At 33.6% G+C, this 16702-nt stretch overlaps 2 protein-coding genes across 2 annotated transcripts; both read right to left on the bottom strand.

Moving 5' to 3' along the window:
* Window positions 1-1035: 1035 nt before the first annotated feature.
* Window positions 1036-3893, bottom strand: LOC105107263 (60S ribosomal protein L7a-like). The gene is made up of 7 exons (XM_011001128.1): window positions 3790-3893; window positions 3083-3130; window positions 2585-2786; window positions 2234-2403; window positions 1730-1858; window positions 1546-1638; window positions 1036-1392 (listed from the first exon to the last, which is right to left on the bottom strand). The coding sequence occupies exons 1-7, from the start codon at window positions 3790-3792 to the stop codon at window positions 1261-1263; spliced, it is 777 nt and encodes a 258-aa protein (XP_010999430.1). The 5' UTR covers window positions 3793-3893; the 3' UTR covers window positions 1036-1260.
* Window positions 3894-8584: 4691 nt separating this feature from the next.
* On the bottom strand, window positions 8585-11925 carry LOC105107262 (60S ribosomal protein L7a-like). Its single transcript, XM_011001126.1, has 7 exons — window positions 11813-11925; window positions 10915-10962; window positions 10258-10459; window positions 9921-10090; window positions 9397-9525; window positions 9200-9292; window positions 8585-8878 (listed from the first exon to the last, which is right to left on the bottom strand). Exons 1-7 carry the CDS (start codon window positions 11813-11815, stop codon window positions 8747-8749), a joined length of 777 nt encoding a protein of 258 aa, XP_010999428.1. The 5' UTR covers window positions 11816-11925; the 3' UTR covers window positions 8585-8746.
* Between the last annotated feature and the right edge of the window lie 4777 nt (window positions 11926-16702).

The following is a 16702-nucleotide window of genomic DNA, read 5'->3' on the forward strand; positions in this document are numbered from 1 at the left end:
TGAACGTGTTATATCTCCTCATGCTCAAACATTGTCCACTCACCATCCACCATTGAAATAGAACGTGCATGTATTCAATAAAAGCATGTTCCTTGGCCGCTTGTCTTTCAAAAATTGGTCCATCTATAGCGCGCAAATCACAAAATCTCCAAAACTACAAGTGAAATATATAAATCTCTCAACATAGAGCAATGGTGCCCATGCTGTAATAGATGAAGGAAGGGGTTCTTCCAGATCGGGGAACAGCTATAGACTCACAATCGAGAGGACAATTGAAGGCCGCAACCTTCAATGTTAGAAATGATTAGTTTCTTGGCAATGGAGGTTTTGGAAGTGTCTCTAAGGGCCGGCTCAAGGAGAAGGTTCCGTCTCAGGGAACTAGGAAACGCGCAATTGGTGTCGAGATTGGATTCAAGCAACAAGCAAGGATTTCGAAAATCTGTTCTGTTATTATCTTCATTTCTGCAATAGATATTAACAGTGGCTCAAAGAAGTTGAGTGTGCTATCTCAATGATGCGATATTGTTCATGAATTCCTGGAGAGAGGATAGTTGGTATCACCATTGGTTTGGAAGTTAGAACAGATGTTAAATTCAGGAGTCAGCAGATGAATGCACGAGCATTTGCTTTGTGCACAGGTGCACTTTGTAGATAAATTAACTTAGTTTTATTTCCTAATTAACAATTTGCTTTTTAGTTTTTTAATAATATTTTTTTATTACATATTTTACATTTTAGTCCATTTAAAACGATTGATTAAGAAATAATATGAACTTTTCTCACTTAATACCATTGAAATTCCACACACATTTTTTTAAGCCTTCCATTGGACTTGCAATAAAAAAATCTTGCTGCTACCAAAAAATACATTCCTAATGGCTACATTTCATTTTAGATGCGATAAGCGGGTGCAAGCAGTAAATCATGAACAGTATAATCCATCAACCCTTACAGGAAAAATTGATATCAGATCATCCTGCTCAGGTTAGCTGATCATCTGACATGAGATCAATTTCAACAAATTGCTGATAAACACAAAATAATATTAAGTTAAAGAGGAGATGGCTTTAGATTTTCGTTCTCCCACAGAAAGGATGGATAACAGAGGATGTGATGAGATGTTTCAGCCACCCTATCAATCCAAAACTTGTCCACGGTAGTAACAAACAGAGCAGTAAACAAAGAGAAATAAAAGCTACAATCATCTAGGAAAGATCCTCTCACTGTAAATCGTGTCCAAAGCCTCTAAAGGAGATGAGCTCAAGACATCCTTTGCGCAGCCTCCTTGGCTAAAACTCTCTCCTTAGCTTTGCTCTTGGCCAGAGATTTGGAACCCATGATGCCACCCCCCCATTTCTTACGGTGCTCATCAAACTTGTCATTGAAGTTAGCCTGCAGTTGAAGAGAGGAAAAAACGTGAGAAGCAAGAACAGAATTCAAGAAATAGGTAAGCCATGCTAAGGTAAACCACATAAAAAAGCAAGTTTGATGAGAAATCATTTCACGCCTGTCATGGTATAGGGTCGTTGCTCATTAAGATATTACCTTGACTGCCTCCAAAACCTTGCTAAATTCCAATTTGTCCTCATTCTTGACAGAAGTAAGGCACAAAACTGATGATGTTTTCTTGTGGACAATCTGTTTTTTTAAAAACAAATATCCTTCATTATCCATGAAAAATTAATTGAAAAAATTATTCTATGCATAAGAAAAAGTTCAGAGAAATCACCGCTCCAAGTCGTGACTTGCCCTTCACAATGGCATAAGGAACCTCCATTTTCCGGCACAATGCAGGCAACCAAATAACAAGCTCAATTGGATCTACATCATGTGCAATAACCACCAGCTGGGCCTTGTTCTACACGCATCAAGAAAAAAACAATATTACCTAGACAAGAACACAAAAAATTGGCCTTGCAATTTCTCCCCATGGATCCCATAAAAGGTTGAAAGGAAGGTGTGTGTGTGTGTGTAAGCAGAGGGATAAGAATCGATGTGTAAACCAGCCAAATAATTGACAGAAATGAGAGGAGAGAGGTTAAGAGATGAAACAAAGCAATCAATTCAAAAGTCATCTTCTCCTATAAAACCTTAATTACAATAGAAATCTCAAATAGGTCAATTAGAAAAGGTACACAATGCACCAGAACATATATTATCACTTTATTACCCAATTAGCAGCAGAGATAATAATAAAAAAAAAAAAAAAAACTGTAGATGCTAACATCAATACCTGCTCAATGAGGTAAGTAACATGGTTAAGACCATATTTAATAACAATAGGCTTCTTTGTTTCCACAGTCTTCCCCTCAGCTTCAGCTTGTGCTCTCTTAAGAAGCCTTTCCTTCTTAGCAGCCTTGTCCTCGGGTCTATATTTTAGCAACAGCTTAAAAAGTTGTGTAGCTGTAATAGAATATGATGAAAACAAAACAACAAATATTATCTGCAGCTTCAGTAATTTAAAAAATGCATCAATGCACCACAATATCTATAAGAATAATTGACGTTACATTTAAGCAACATCATCCATGATCCTTGGAACCAAAGTTTGTTAACTTTTCTAGATTGGGGATGGAAGATTTACCGAGGTTCTTGTCAAGTGTTTTTGTGAACTGGTTAACAGCAGGAGGGACCTTCAAACGCTGTTTCAGAATCCTTCTTTGCCTCTGAATACGAACAACATGTGGCCACTTGACAAGTCTAGTCAAGACCTTCTTGGGTGGAAGGGCACCACCAATTCCGAACTGCTTTGGACGTTTTTCAAACAAAGGGTTTACTACCTTTTCCTGTAATTAATCAACATCAGTGCACTAAACCTTTAGTTGCAAAGAAGCAGAGTATAAACCCCAACTGTCAATAATGACGCAGAATTATAATAATCACATGCAAGTTCTATGAATTGAGTATAAATCATAATCTCTTAGCATTTGTATTCTCGACTTTTTAGAAGCATATGATTGCATGAGATTAAGGGGATAGTTGCAGGAAACAGTGGATGGGTCTAGCTGGCTACAAATTCAAAATGGAAATAAACGTCGACAACCACAGAAGAGACAAAGAGGGAGAGAGGGAGATCACGCACAGGTTTCTTCTTTGCTGCCAGTGGGCCCTTCACACCTCTTTTGGGAGCCTGTAGTAAACATAAAGATAAGCCAACGAATCAAAAAAAGGGAAAGAAACCAAAGAACATCATTCCAAAATATGCATATCAAGAACAGAGCTGATCAAAACAATGGGTAAAAATACCATGTTTTTGGTCTTTTCCACCAATATATACCCTGTATGGTGCTTGTAAATGCAACATTTCTACACTACACCCTCAAAAAGTCCTCCATCATCCACCAATTTCCAAACCATATCACATAGCCTCACAGCAGAGATATCAAAAATAACAAAATGCAATGAAACTTCAATTCATACAACAAGAAGCGCAGCTATTAACTAACACCCCAATAAAAACAAACCAGCAGAATCTCCAAAAAATATTCACTCAAGAAAATTAAGTTTTTTGGGTACTTTTAATACTTTTTTTTCCAATTAAGTTTTCTGCCTTACCACACACAGTACAAAAAAAAACACTAGAAAGACTAAGATTTCAGTCTATTCACATAGAGAAGTAAGATTATACACCCTCCATCCCAACAAAAATAAAAGCATCGGCGTCAAAAAAAAAAAAAAAAGAGTACAATTTGACACTAGAAAATCATCAGTTAAGCCTTTTGAGCACAAGATAGACAACGTTGAAAGAGAAAAACGAAAGAGGCATGAAAGATGAGTAATATATGTTACCATCTAGAAGAGGAGACTTGCAGATCGAAAACCTGAACGTGTTTGAGGTGAAAAGGGGTAGAGGCAGAAGAGTAGCAAAAGCGGCTGCTTTAGTAGGGTTTGCCCAAACCCTAAATTGTTCTTTCAGTTTACATTTTGGTCCCTTCAGTATGCTAATTGGTTTATTTTACTTCTACTTTGTTAAGCCCTACCTTCTTCTTAAAATTTGATCAACTATCAAATTTTCTCAATTCCTTATATATATATATATATGTATATATATATATTATTTTTTCAAAGAGAATTTTCTCTTTATATTAAAAATTAATATAAAGAGAAAATTATCTTTGAAAAAATAATAATAAATATTTTAATGTTTTTTTTTATGAACAACAAAATGTTAGCTTTGATTATTTTTATCAAATATATTATTGCTTTGTTTGTTGATGTTATACTCTTTACCGATATAAAAGTTCCAAGTTTTTCATCCTTGGTATTAGACTTTTATTTTGAAGGTTTTAATTTTTTTATGGTTTTTTCTAATTTAATATTTATCTAATTTTTAAAATATTTTATATTTTTCTCTTTATTTTTTTAATGTAAACTAAAAATAAATCCTAATTTTGTATCTTATTTTTAGATGTTAATTAGGCATCTATATTTCTCTTTACCTCGTTTTTGATTTTTCACAATGGTTACTTATGTTACTTATACGTGTTTTTATATTTTATATTTTATATTTTATATAAATTTTATTTAAATTGTGTTTGCTAATTTCTTTTTGACTTAACTAATCTAGTATTTTTTTTTTATTCTAATCTTATGGTTTAGTGCTTTGACTAGTAGTAATATCTTATATTGGCGGGTAAGGAAATGGTAACTGGTCTTATTAAGAGTAATGGTTGTTGACTTGTCATATATGTTTTGAGGCATCAAGCTTAAAAGTGGATTCGTATCACTAGAAATAAAATTATAAGGGCGGTAAGATCCAAAGCGGACAATATATGACAAGTTGGATTGAGCTTTTATAGTTAATATCAAAACCGACCTCACTTGCTGTCCGGTTGTGCTGATAGGGTCGTCAGACTCCTTAAGAGGAGTGGATTGTAATATCTTACATCAATCGATGAGAAAGTGGTAACTGGTCTTATTAAGAATGTTGGTTGCTAACTTGTCATACACGTTTAGGGGCGTCAAGCTTACAAGTGGGCTCACATCATTAAGAACAAATTGTGAAAGCGATAAGGCCTAAAACGTATAATATATAACAAGTTGGGTCGGCTTGTTATACTAATTATGTGACCTGCACTCTATTGTGGATCAAATAATAAAAATAAAATAAAAGAAGCCCCTTAAAGAAAAAGGATGTTTTTGCTATTTTTTTTTAGTTTTTTTAACCCGTCATGTCACTTTATTTTGTATTTAAACCATATGAAAAATATAAAAAAAAATTAAGGGTTTAGGGTAGGATAAAAAACACATTAAAAAAAGATCTCTTTCAAGTTTTTGCTAGATCACCCGAGTTTTGGGTTAACTTCACAGGTCAACTGGTTTATTCAGGTCAATAGTAGGCTCAAATTTTGAATGAAAGAGATTTACTTAATGCTGATGGGCTTGGCCTCCTAGCAGGACCCAAAGCATTGGGTTTTGCTTTTGACATGACCCAAACTATTGGGTCCTATTTAACAAAGAGTTCAAAAATATTAGGCTTTAGTGGTAGAAGGGTCTAACTAAACATTAGGTCACGATGGTAGGCAAAACCTAAAGTTGTTGGGTCTAGTGGCAATAATGTCCAATTAGATGTTGAGTCTTGGTGAGATGGGAGTGAAGACCCAAAGCTGTTGAGTCTTGGTTTTTGCTGGAACAAGACCTAATATTGAAAGGTCCTATTAGCACTGATGGCATACTCCAAATAGGACCCAATGTTGATGGGTCCTATTAAAGGTAAGATCCAAAGCTGAAGGATCCTGATTGCAAAAAGATCTAAAATGGATAGGTCTACTTCCAGCAAGACTCAACTCAAATGGATCCTACTCTTAGATGGACCCAAAATTATTTTAGATCTTCTAGCTTCCCCAAGGACTCAATGGCATGAGGCCCTTCTGTATCCATTAGAGTTGGGTCTTGTCCTTAATAGGACTTAAGTGAGCTACTACAATGAATGTTTATTGAAAAAAAATAAAAAAGGAAGCTGCTTGATGAACAATTATTAAGTAAAGTATCAACCTGGTATCAAATCCCAGATAAAATTAAAATGCATTTAAAAATGCTTAAATACAACTCTAATAGAAATATTTAACCTTTGAAAATCAAATCTCATTTTATTTATTTTTGAATAGTTTTTTTTTTCATTTGAAATAATAAAATATTGATAAAATTTTGAATATCATACATTAATGTTGTGAAATTAAAATGTCTTTTATCACCCAAAATTAAATTATATTGGGTAATATTATTCTAACATTATATAATATTATACCATACATATAATAAGTATGTTATTTTAATCTTTGTAAATTTATAATGAAGAGAAAGTCATCATCGGCTCTCCAAATCCATCCCTCGACTTATTATTATTATTATCATCCATACCTATCTTCTACAAAATGCAATGGGCTGTAAGTAAGACCACAAGGCAAGAAGATCAAAAGCTTAACAAATTATCAAAAGACGAGCAAACAAATATATTTTTGGAAGCGTAACAGCATTCTATGAATGCATGCCATCTTTATTACATTTTATACTGTAACTGTGAAAAACAAAAGAATTACACAAAGCAATCTTGGATGCCATCTGGGTGCATGGCATCTTTATTCAAATTTATTAATTCGCGTCTAATTGATTTTCTGGGTAATCTAGTGTGCAAATAAAGATCAGCAAGATGAAACAAGATGCCACCCCATGCAGTCAAACCTATGGGGATTTTTTTTACTGGACATGCCGCCACCCAATTGCATTCTCTACTGTACATTTCTCAGCACCTCCCTCCTTGTAAATATTTATAATTTTAGTATAATTTCGATCTTTTTAAAACAATTTTTTCAATTTAACCTCCTTTAATTTTTTGTTCTTGCTCCGCTCTTCAGTGAAGGTTAGTAGAGTGAATTTGAATTGATTCAATTTTCTTTTTTTTTTTATGTTTCTTAGTTTTAGATTATTATTTTTTTAATTTTATAATTTAAAATTATGTTATTGAAACTTAAGATTTGTGATTTTTTATGCTTTCTTTTACGAGAGGGTATCTTAATTTCATATCTTTAGTCAACGTTAAACAATTTAACCAAAGTAGAGCACTAATAAAAAAAAAACCTAGTTTTCTCTTTACTCGTTACAGTCAGCACAACAATATTCTGTTGGGAGATTTGCATTATGAAATCACTTGGTCGCATATAAGCCTGCATACATGTGTGAATAAAAAAATTAAAAAATCAATTAAATTGAGAAAATTAGAACAAAATAATTGAAAAAATCAAATCGAAAAAACTAATTAAACTAATTAAAATTTTGAAAAACCCAGCCGGTTCGGTAAGCCAAGCCAAACCGGAAAAATTAAGCCAAACTAGAAAAATCGAGTAAAAACCGAGCCAAAACCAAGAAAACCAAGCAAAAACAGTTTGAACCAGTTTTTTTCTAAAAAATCAAACTGAAACCAGTTAGTTTGAACCAGTTTTGATTTTTTTTTAATTTCAATTTGATTATTTTTTTTGATAAAAATCAAACCAAACAAAAAATAAACACCCTACTTGCATATAGGAATATTTGTCTTCACTTTCAACCTAACAATTTAAATAATTCGGTTCTTGTTCTTGTTCTTCTTCTTGTTCTCAACCAATGGATTTCCAAATCATAATTGCTTGCTTGTTTGGAACCAAATTATATATAAAATCAAATTTAATTTTATATGTAATTTAAATTTAATTAATAACCTATTATAACTCTTAAATTTGAAATAAAATATTAAATCACATGATTAAATTCAATTATAATATTTAGAATACATGTGTAATTGAATTGAATTAACAATCTTGTCTGTTTTACTTTTACTTCAGAAATCATTTTTTTTTGTTACAAAAAATATATTTCTGTTTGTTGATGTGAAAATAGAATCCATAACTTTTTTTTTTGATAAATCATGATGCATGCATGGTATGATAAAGACAACAAGCAATATCAACATGAATGACATAGAAAACATCAGGAAGATTATTATTGACAACATCATATTGTTTTTTTAGTAATAAAGATATTCTCATACCAATTTTCATTTAATTCTCACAGAATAAAACTATTTCATCTACTTTTAAATAAGCTATTTCACCATATATATGTATATATATAAATATACATAATTTTTTAATTCATAATAATAAAAATTCATTCTTGATTCACTCTATACCACTCAATAAAATCCAAAGATAGTTCCCAACTTCCTATCATTATTATATATAACACCAATCATGCTACAAGGGAGAAACATGGCAAGGACATATCTTATTCTTTAACATTGTAATTAACCACAAACTGTTGACGTTGAAATACGTCATCCATTTATCTTCTTATACTGTCGATAGTTGTTGTCTACAATTCACTTGGATGGGCGAGAGATGATGTAACTCAATTTTCTGTGAGTAGTTCTATTCTAATACCTCTTTTTTGTTGAACGTTAGGATGGTGATTTTGCTAGTTCTTGTTGACAGTTCCTGTTTCCTTAACAATATTTATGGAAAAAAGCCACCCAAGACTATGAAAATGTGGCTGACATTATGACTGATTTAACTGTTTCCCTCACGCATGGGTCGCAAAAAGAAGTTATCAGCGTTATAAATGTTACTCATGATAATATTTTAACTACCCAATCAATACAGAACTTGTTCACAACAACAAACAGAGCAATTGAAGGGGAAAAAGAAGAGCTAAAATCATCCAAGAAGTTCCTTTCTGACTAAAACTTTATCTCCAACAGCTTGCTAGAAGAAGCTCAAGACATCCTTTGCGCAGCCTCCTTGGCTAAGACTCTCTCCTTAGCTTTGCTCTTGGCCAGAGATTTGGAACCCATGATGCCACCGCCCCATTTCTTTCGGTGCTCATCAAACTTATCATTGAAGTTAGCCTGCAGTTAAAGGGAACGAAAGTGAAATATGCAAAGAACAATGAAGTTCAAAAGAGTGGCCAACAAATTACAGAATATCAAATCAAAGAAAGAAACCACTTCTATCAATAAACCGCAAAAGCATCAAAAGCAATGCTGTTAGAACAAGCAAGTTCACTGTGGGATAAGCAAATGAAGGACCAATTGCCTCTCTTTGTGACATAAAGCTAAGCTAGTCTTCTAGGAGGATTACAAATATGAAATTGAAACACCTTTTTTCTCCTTTGGGATACACTTTAGAGATACCACATATAAAGTGCAAAAACATAGTAGTAATATTACCTTGACTGCCTCCAAAACCCTGCTAAATTCCAATTTATCCTCATTCTTCACTGATGTGAGGCACAAAACTGATGCTGTTTTCTTGTGGACAATCTGTTTTTTAAACATACAAGAGTCATAAAGATAGTAACAGAGGATCCAATTTCCAAAAAAATTGATGGTTCTTTTAATGCATAGAAAAAGTATAGAGAAATCACCGCTCCAAGACGTGACTTGCCCTTCACAATTGCATAAGGAACCTCCATTTTCCGGCACAATGCAGGCAGCCAAACAACAAGCTCAATTGGATCAACATCATGCGCGATAACCACCAGCTGGGCCTTGTTCTATATGAATCAAGTAGAGTCTTAGGAAAAGGATAAGATAACCTATACAAAAACACATCAAAATCTGCCATGCATGTTCACCATCCAAGTCAGATGACAACATGAAACAAACCAAAAAAAAAAAAAGTTGAAAGGAAGGCACCCAAAATATAAACAAGGGAGATAAAAAATCAATGTGCAGCAAAATCAGCCAAGTAACTGAAGAAATGAGCGGAAAGAGAGTGGCAGAAGGAAAGGTAGACAACCAAATTGAAAGCCATCTTCTCCTACACAATCATGATTATAACACAACTCCCATATAGGTTAATCAAACTAGCTACACAAATCACCAAATCATTCATTATCTAAATATTTACATAGTTAATCAAGAAGGCACTAGAAATCAACATGTGTACCTGCTCAATGAGGTAAGTAACATGGTTAAGACCATATTTAATAACAATAGTCTTCTTTGTTTCCACAGTCTTCCCCTCAGCTTCAGCGTGTGCTCTCTTAAGAAGCCTTTCCTTCTTAGCAGCCTTGTCCTCAGGTCTATATTTTAGCAACAGCTTGAAAAGTTGTGTAGCTGTAACACAAAATGACGAGGAAAAAAAATACATCTCAGTACCAGATAAGTAATTTTCAGTAGTTAAAATGAACTCTATCAATGCACTACAATATTGATAACAATGCATCTGTGATTTTTGGCATCAAATTTTGTCAAGTTCCCTGTAACAGGAATGAAAAATTTACCAAGGTTCTTGTCAAGTGTTTTTGTGAACTGGTTAACAGCAGGAGGAACCTTCAAACGCTGTTTCAGAATCCTTCTTTGCCTCTGAATACGAACAACATGTGGCCACTTGGCAAATCTAGTCAAATCCTTCTTGGGTGGAAGGGCACCACCAATTCCAAACTGCTTTGGTCGTTTCTCAAACAAAGGGTTTACGACCTTTTCCTGTAATTAATCAGCATCAATGCACCAAATCCTTAGTTGCAAGGGTAGAGCACATGAGGCCCCAAAATTGACAGGGGGGCAGAATTATCATTCATCAAATCTGAGTTCTATGAACTGGGCATAATCTATGAAAACTTGTATTATCAACTTTTAGCAATTTCATATATGCAATTGCATAAGATTAGAGGGATAGCTGAAACAAACATTAGCAATATCTAGCTAGCTACAAAATTCAAAAAGGAAATAACAGGGACTTCCATGGAAGAATATAGACCCATTACACACTAAACTATAAGTAGGTTCGTCAGTGAACCACTTAGATAAATGTTGTAGACAACACTCCCAAGAATTGAAAGACTATACCACACTTGGGAAATTAAACTGCCTTCTTTTCACTTACACATGCTTATTTTGTGTGTGCGTGTGCGCATATAAAAGAGAGAGGGGAGACATACAGGCTTCTTCTTGGCTGCTAATGGGGCCTTCACACCTCTTTTGGGAGCCTGTAGTAAGTACAAAAACAAGCTAATGAATCAAAAGCGGGAAAAGAAACACCCCAAACACAAACTTAACAAAAAATTTAATCAATACACCATTTCAAAATATTTGAGGCATGAACAGTACTAATTTATACAGCATATAAAAAAGCAGCAGGACCTAAATGACAAAATATTACATTATTGATCATGCAACAGACTATATTCTTTGTCTAGAGCCTGTAAATAAAAGCAATTGTTTCACACAATGACCAGAATTCCAACTTCTCAAAAAGTACATAATGCTCACGAGCTTAATGCAAATCCATCTAAATAATGAAATGTGTAGTATGCAATGTTTTTAGTTTAACTTCTAACCAGTACACTGCATTTTATTACAGTCCCATCTTGAAACTTCTACAGCTCTGCATTGGTTGCGATGGTAAGCCAATACACATAGCTTATAATCTGGGGCTACTCATATCAATTGCAGATTCATTACTAAATTGGCAATCATTCACCAATATCTAAATCATATCATTGCCACTATAAAGAACCCTACATATACACTCATATCAAACCTTCAATTATCCACCCAGGTGAACTGTCATCCCCCCCCCCCCCCCAAAAAAAAAAAAAAGAGTTCTGTCAACAGAAATAAAAACACCACCGAAACAGATTTTTAAGCTGTTGGGTCACTAAGAATAAAAATCCCACGTAGAGAGGCAAAATGACAGAGTCTCCATTCACACACACACACAAAATACATAAAAAATAAACCAATTATTATATCACAAACAAAAGAAATCAAACATAACATAGGGAACATTATATGCATGAAAATATGAAAAGGGTATACAAGAAGTGAAGATTGTACCATGCGGAAGAGGAGATCGAAAGAAACCCTGGTAGTTCTCTGTCGAGGAAAGGTAAGAGCCTTAGACCTTGGAAGAGCAGCTGCAGCGGCTAGACTTTTATTGTTAGGGTTTTATTTTCTCTTTGTGGTGTGGACTGGAGAGAGTAAGGCCAAGTCCATAGGCCTCCCGAAGCCTAAAAATTGTTTTTTTCAATTTTGTCACTATACTGTTTACTTATCGAAGTATAGTCCTACTTTCTTCTAGTCTTTATTTATCAATCCAAAACTTTTCTTATCTTTATTAATTTTAAATATTAAAAACTGGTTTTAATAAAAATAAGATTAAATGGGAAAATTTATCTTTAGAATAGTGGAAATATGGATTAGTTGGCAATAAAAAAAATATCTTTTCCTAACTTTCAGAAATTTTGTTGTGTACTCTAACTCTTGCCTTCCTAAAAACAATTAAATTAAATTGAATTGTAATTAAATGTTCGTCAAGAAATTTATAAAGAGGGGAGAACATCTAGCTTGGAGCCAAAACTATTTTTAAGATTGACTTTGTACAATTCCCACGAAAAGGAAACAAGTAAAAAGGTATAAAATCTTATTAAACTTACAAATTATATTTTTCTGTTAGTTTAAATAAAACATATTTTGTAAAAATATTTTTTTATTTTAAATAAAAAAAATTCCTAGAAATTCTAAAAAATAAAAAAAATCATGTTTTTTTTGTTAATTATATTAAATTTAATTATTTTGATTACTATATATTTTATTTTGAATTTATTTATTTATTTTTTTTCAATCTCATTCTCTATAATTTAAGATGCAATTTATTAAATTTTAAATCATTTTAAATCATTTTCCAAACATCATTATTTTATTTTTTAGAGTTTGTTTAAAAATATAATTACAGTTGCTTTTCAAATAATTTTTTATATTACAATACATAATAATAATAATATTTTATGTTATTATTTAAAGTAAGGATATATTTTTTAAATTGTAATTGTGCAATATATTAGTATCTAGCATTATTATAATTTAATTAATTAAGTTACTTGTACCATAAGTTATCTCAGTACAGTAAATAAAAATATTTAATAATTTATAACTTGAAGGTACCATAATCATAATGACTTAAAATAACTAGAATAACGTTATTAAATTCAATATGGAGAAACGGACTTGGTCTCAATGCTTGGAAGCTAGGTTATCACATCTTCACTGTCCAGAATAGCAAAGACTGAGAAACTAATATTTGAGAGTTCAATCAATCAGTTCCATACTGCGGATGATTGAGTCGAATACCATTCTTTCAATCAAATCTAACCTCGAAAACAAACCTGCACATGCAAGAATGGCAGATGAAACGAACTGAAGAGGATGTGAAAAGATGAAGAAGTATTTACATGAAGGACGAAATCTTCATTGTGTATATAAAAAATAATTCACTACAATCTTACCTCTTTACATGAAGCACTATGTATTTATATATATATATAGCTTAGTATAACAACTTCTAACACACTATATCGTTCTATATTCATAACAGAATAGGAGAAGAAAAATAAAAGATTTATTCTGTTGTATTTATAAATCTTGTTACAGCTGCCAAAATGGCAAGCGACTGGTGTGTAAATCGTTATGTAACGTCTTACATGTCCTGCATGGTGTTGGCTACAACGTTCTGCATGACATGCTTGGTGTTGGCTGAGTGGCATGCATTTGATGCATCGTCTAATACCCCCCACAAGATGGAGAATAGAGATTAACTATTCCCATATTGGATAAGTGTGTCTGAAAAATGAAAGAAAGAATAGCTTTGGTAAAGATGTCTGCAAGTTGACACCGAGAGGCAACATGAGTAGTTGTAATGCTGCCATCTTGTATCTTGTCATGAATGGCATGATAATCCAATTCAATATGTTTTGTTTGTTCATGGAAAACCGGATTGACAACAATGTGCAAGGCAGCTGATTAGTACTTAAAAGTGCATTTTTATCATGGTTTTATATCATCATTTTGCACTTGAAGTATCAATAACTCCTTAACTAAAACATGTTTTATAATAATGTATCTAATAATACAAGATACCTATAATTTGTGGTAAATGTCTATTTTTAATGCAGGCCTATCACATAAATGAAAGGATTGATTGATGACTTGAAGAACTTAAATTGCAAGGATAAAGAGATGGCCAAACTTAGAAAAGAGATGTCGGTGCAATCCAAACCGGAACACTATTCGGTAATTGGGTCATATCTAGAGCTATATATCTCAGATTTAGGTCCAATTTATATGGATGGAAAGGTAAGACATAGGCCTACAACTTTCATATGGAGCCCAAGATCTAAAAAGGCCATTATCAAGTCCAAATTGTAGCAACAACAAAGAAGCCCGAATCTGTCTTCCAGCCCGAGCACTGTTCGGTATTTTGGCCATATCTAGAGTTCTAGAAGTCCAAATGAGCTGAAATTTTTACACAAGAAAGCTGACACAATTGCCTACAACGTTCATGTTTGCAACTGGCTCCAGTTTTGACGTTATCAATGACGTTTTGGGCAGACAAAAGAAGATAAGGATTGTCACCAAGTCAAAAGTTGGTCACCCACTTATCAATTAGTCATCAAATCAATAGTTCCCATTTTTGGCCTATAAAAGGAGGCATTTGCCATGCATTTAGGCATCTTGGTGTTCAGATCAAGATCATGCTCTTCCTTTCTCTCTTTGTATTTTTTATGCTTTGTTTTCATTAATATTAAGTTTATGCCTTTCATTTCCTTTCCTTTACTTAGTTAACTTTTATGTTCTTATTTTGTTTATCTATTTTGCTTTCTTTCATTATGTCTAGCTAAGTTAATTATGTCAAGGTGAAAAGGTTACACTAATGGTGTAAGAATAAGTATAATGTAAACTTAATATGGACTTTAATGTTTGATACTAACATGTTTTATATTTGCTATCTTGTTCACTCTTTAATACTTTGCTTGTTAAATGACTAATCTTGATTTATGTTGTATAACACTTGGTACAACAAATGCTTGGCACTTTCATAGCCCATAATGTATGGTATAACCGACACCTGAGCTATGAAAGGAACTTGATTTGTTGTTAACATAAGTTATAATCATGAATGCTTGACGAGATTTACAAGTATTAGCATTAATTGAATAAGATGACTAATGTAATCATGTTAACAATATATAATCTGATTGGAACCTCCTTTGTGTGTGGTTTCCAATTCAATAATAAGAGTTTATACTATACTTGTTTGATATACCATTAGTGGAACCTCTAACCTTGACATTTGTTATTATTATTGCTTAATCCTTACATTAATATTTCATCTCTAAGTTCTCATCGTCATCATCTTCTTCTTCTTCTTCTCTTTCTTTATTATTATTATTATTATTATAGTTATTGTTGTTATTGCTATTATTGTTGTTTATAATTTGTACAATTAACCTCCTTGTGGTTCGACCCCGGTCTTGCCGGGTTATTTATTACTTCGACACTCCTGCACTTGGGAGAAGACATCAATCTTTCAGTCGTGTCAGCAGCCTGATTGTCACAGTAAAGCCGGGTTGCTTGAGGATGAGATACACGAAGGTCTGGAAGGAGATAACAAAGCAATGTTAGTTCAAAACAAGTGGAAGCCATAGACTGGTATTCTGCCTTAGCTGATGAGCGGGATACAATGGATTGTTTCTTAGATTTCCAGGAAATAAGGGAGTTGTCAAGGAAGATGCAGTAACCCATGACTAACCGCCTAGTATTAGGACATGAGGCCTAATCAGAGTCACAAAAAGCTCTGAGTTGAATCTGTGAAGAAGAAGACAATATAATGCCCTGGCCAGGTGCAGACTTAATGTAATGAAGGATTTGGTGAGTTATGGCGAGATGTGTTGTCGTGGGAGTGTCCATATACTAACTGAGAATTTGAATAGGATAACAAATATCTGGTTTGGTGATGGTAAGATATAAAAGACGACCAATGAGGCGACGATAGGTGCTGGGATCTGGTAATATAACCCTGGAAGTTTTGCTGAGCTTGAAGTTCTGTTCAAGGAGCAATTTGAGAGGTTTGCTGCCCAAGGTACCTGAATTAGCCAAGATGTCGAGAGCATACTTTCTTTGATAGAGATGAATACCTATCGGGGATCTAGCAACTTTGAGTCTAAGGAAATATCGTAAGCAGCCAAGGTTTTTAATTTGAAATTGTTTGTGCAAGAAGGTTTTAAGTGATGCAATGAAAGAGAAACAATTACCAGTAATGATAATGTCGTCAACATAAACTAGTAAAGTAAGAAATGAGGTGCCAACCACTTTAGTAAACAAGCTGTAGTCAGCTTTGGATTGTGTAAAACCAAAAGCAATGAGAGAAAGGGAGAGTTTGGAATACCATTGGCGGGAAGCTTGCTTGAGTCCATATGGACTCTTAAGAAGTAGGTAGTGTAAACACCCAAAAGAAATATATATATATATAGACAGAACTGATGAAGCAGTTTTCGCTGCCGATTTCTCGATCGGTAGTGACGCAGTTTTCGCTGTCGATTTCTGCATCTGCAGCGAAGCAATTTCCACTGCCGATTTCTGCATTGGCAGCAACGCAGTTTCCGCTGCTGATTTCTGCATCGACAGCGACGCAGTTTTCGCTGTCGATTTCTTGATCGGCAGTGACGCAGTTTCGGCTGCCGATTTCTGCATCTGCAGCGAAGCAGTTTCCGCTGCCGATTTCTGCATCCGCAACGAAGCAATTCTCGCTGCCGATTTCTGCATCAGCAGCGATGCAGTTTTTGTCTTAAAAAATAAAATAATAATAATTTTCTTAAGGAGTTGAGAGGGAGGGGTAAAACTGGTTTTAGATAGACCAAAACAAGGATAAGAACACATCTAAACCAACCC

Source organism: Populus euphratica, unplaced genomic scaffold (assembly GCF_000495115.2).
Source record: "Populus euphratica unplaced genomic scaffold, PopEup_1.0 scaffold200.1, whole genome shotgun sequence".
NCBI classification, from domain to species: Eukaryota; Viridiplantae; Streptophyta; class Magnoliopsida; order Malpighiales; family Salicaceae; genus Populus; species Populus euphratica.

Bases quoted from the DNA above. Each gene is read 5' to 3' on its own strand.
- LOC105107263 (XM_011001128.1), bottom strand. The intron at 2,787-3,082 runs GTGCGTGATCTC...GATTAATTACAG, and splicing joins TGGCAGCAAAGAAGAAACCT to GAAAAGGTAGTAAACCCTTT. The intron at 1,859-2,233 runs GTATTGATGTTA...TGATGCGTGTAG, and splicing joins TTACTTACCTCATTGAGCAG to AACAAGGCCCAGCTGGTGGT.
- LOC105107262 (XM_011001126.1), bottom strand. The intron at 9,526-9,920 runs GTACACATGTTG...TGATTCATATAG, and splicing joins TTACTTACCTCATTGAGCAG to AACAAGGCCCAGCTGGTGGT. The intron at 9,293-9,396 runs GTGATTTCTCTA...TTTAAAAAACAG, and splicing joins GCAAGTCACGTCTTGGAGCG to ATTGTCCACAAGAAAACAGC.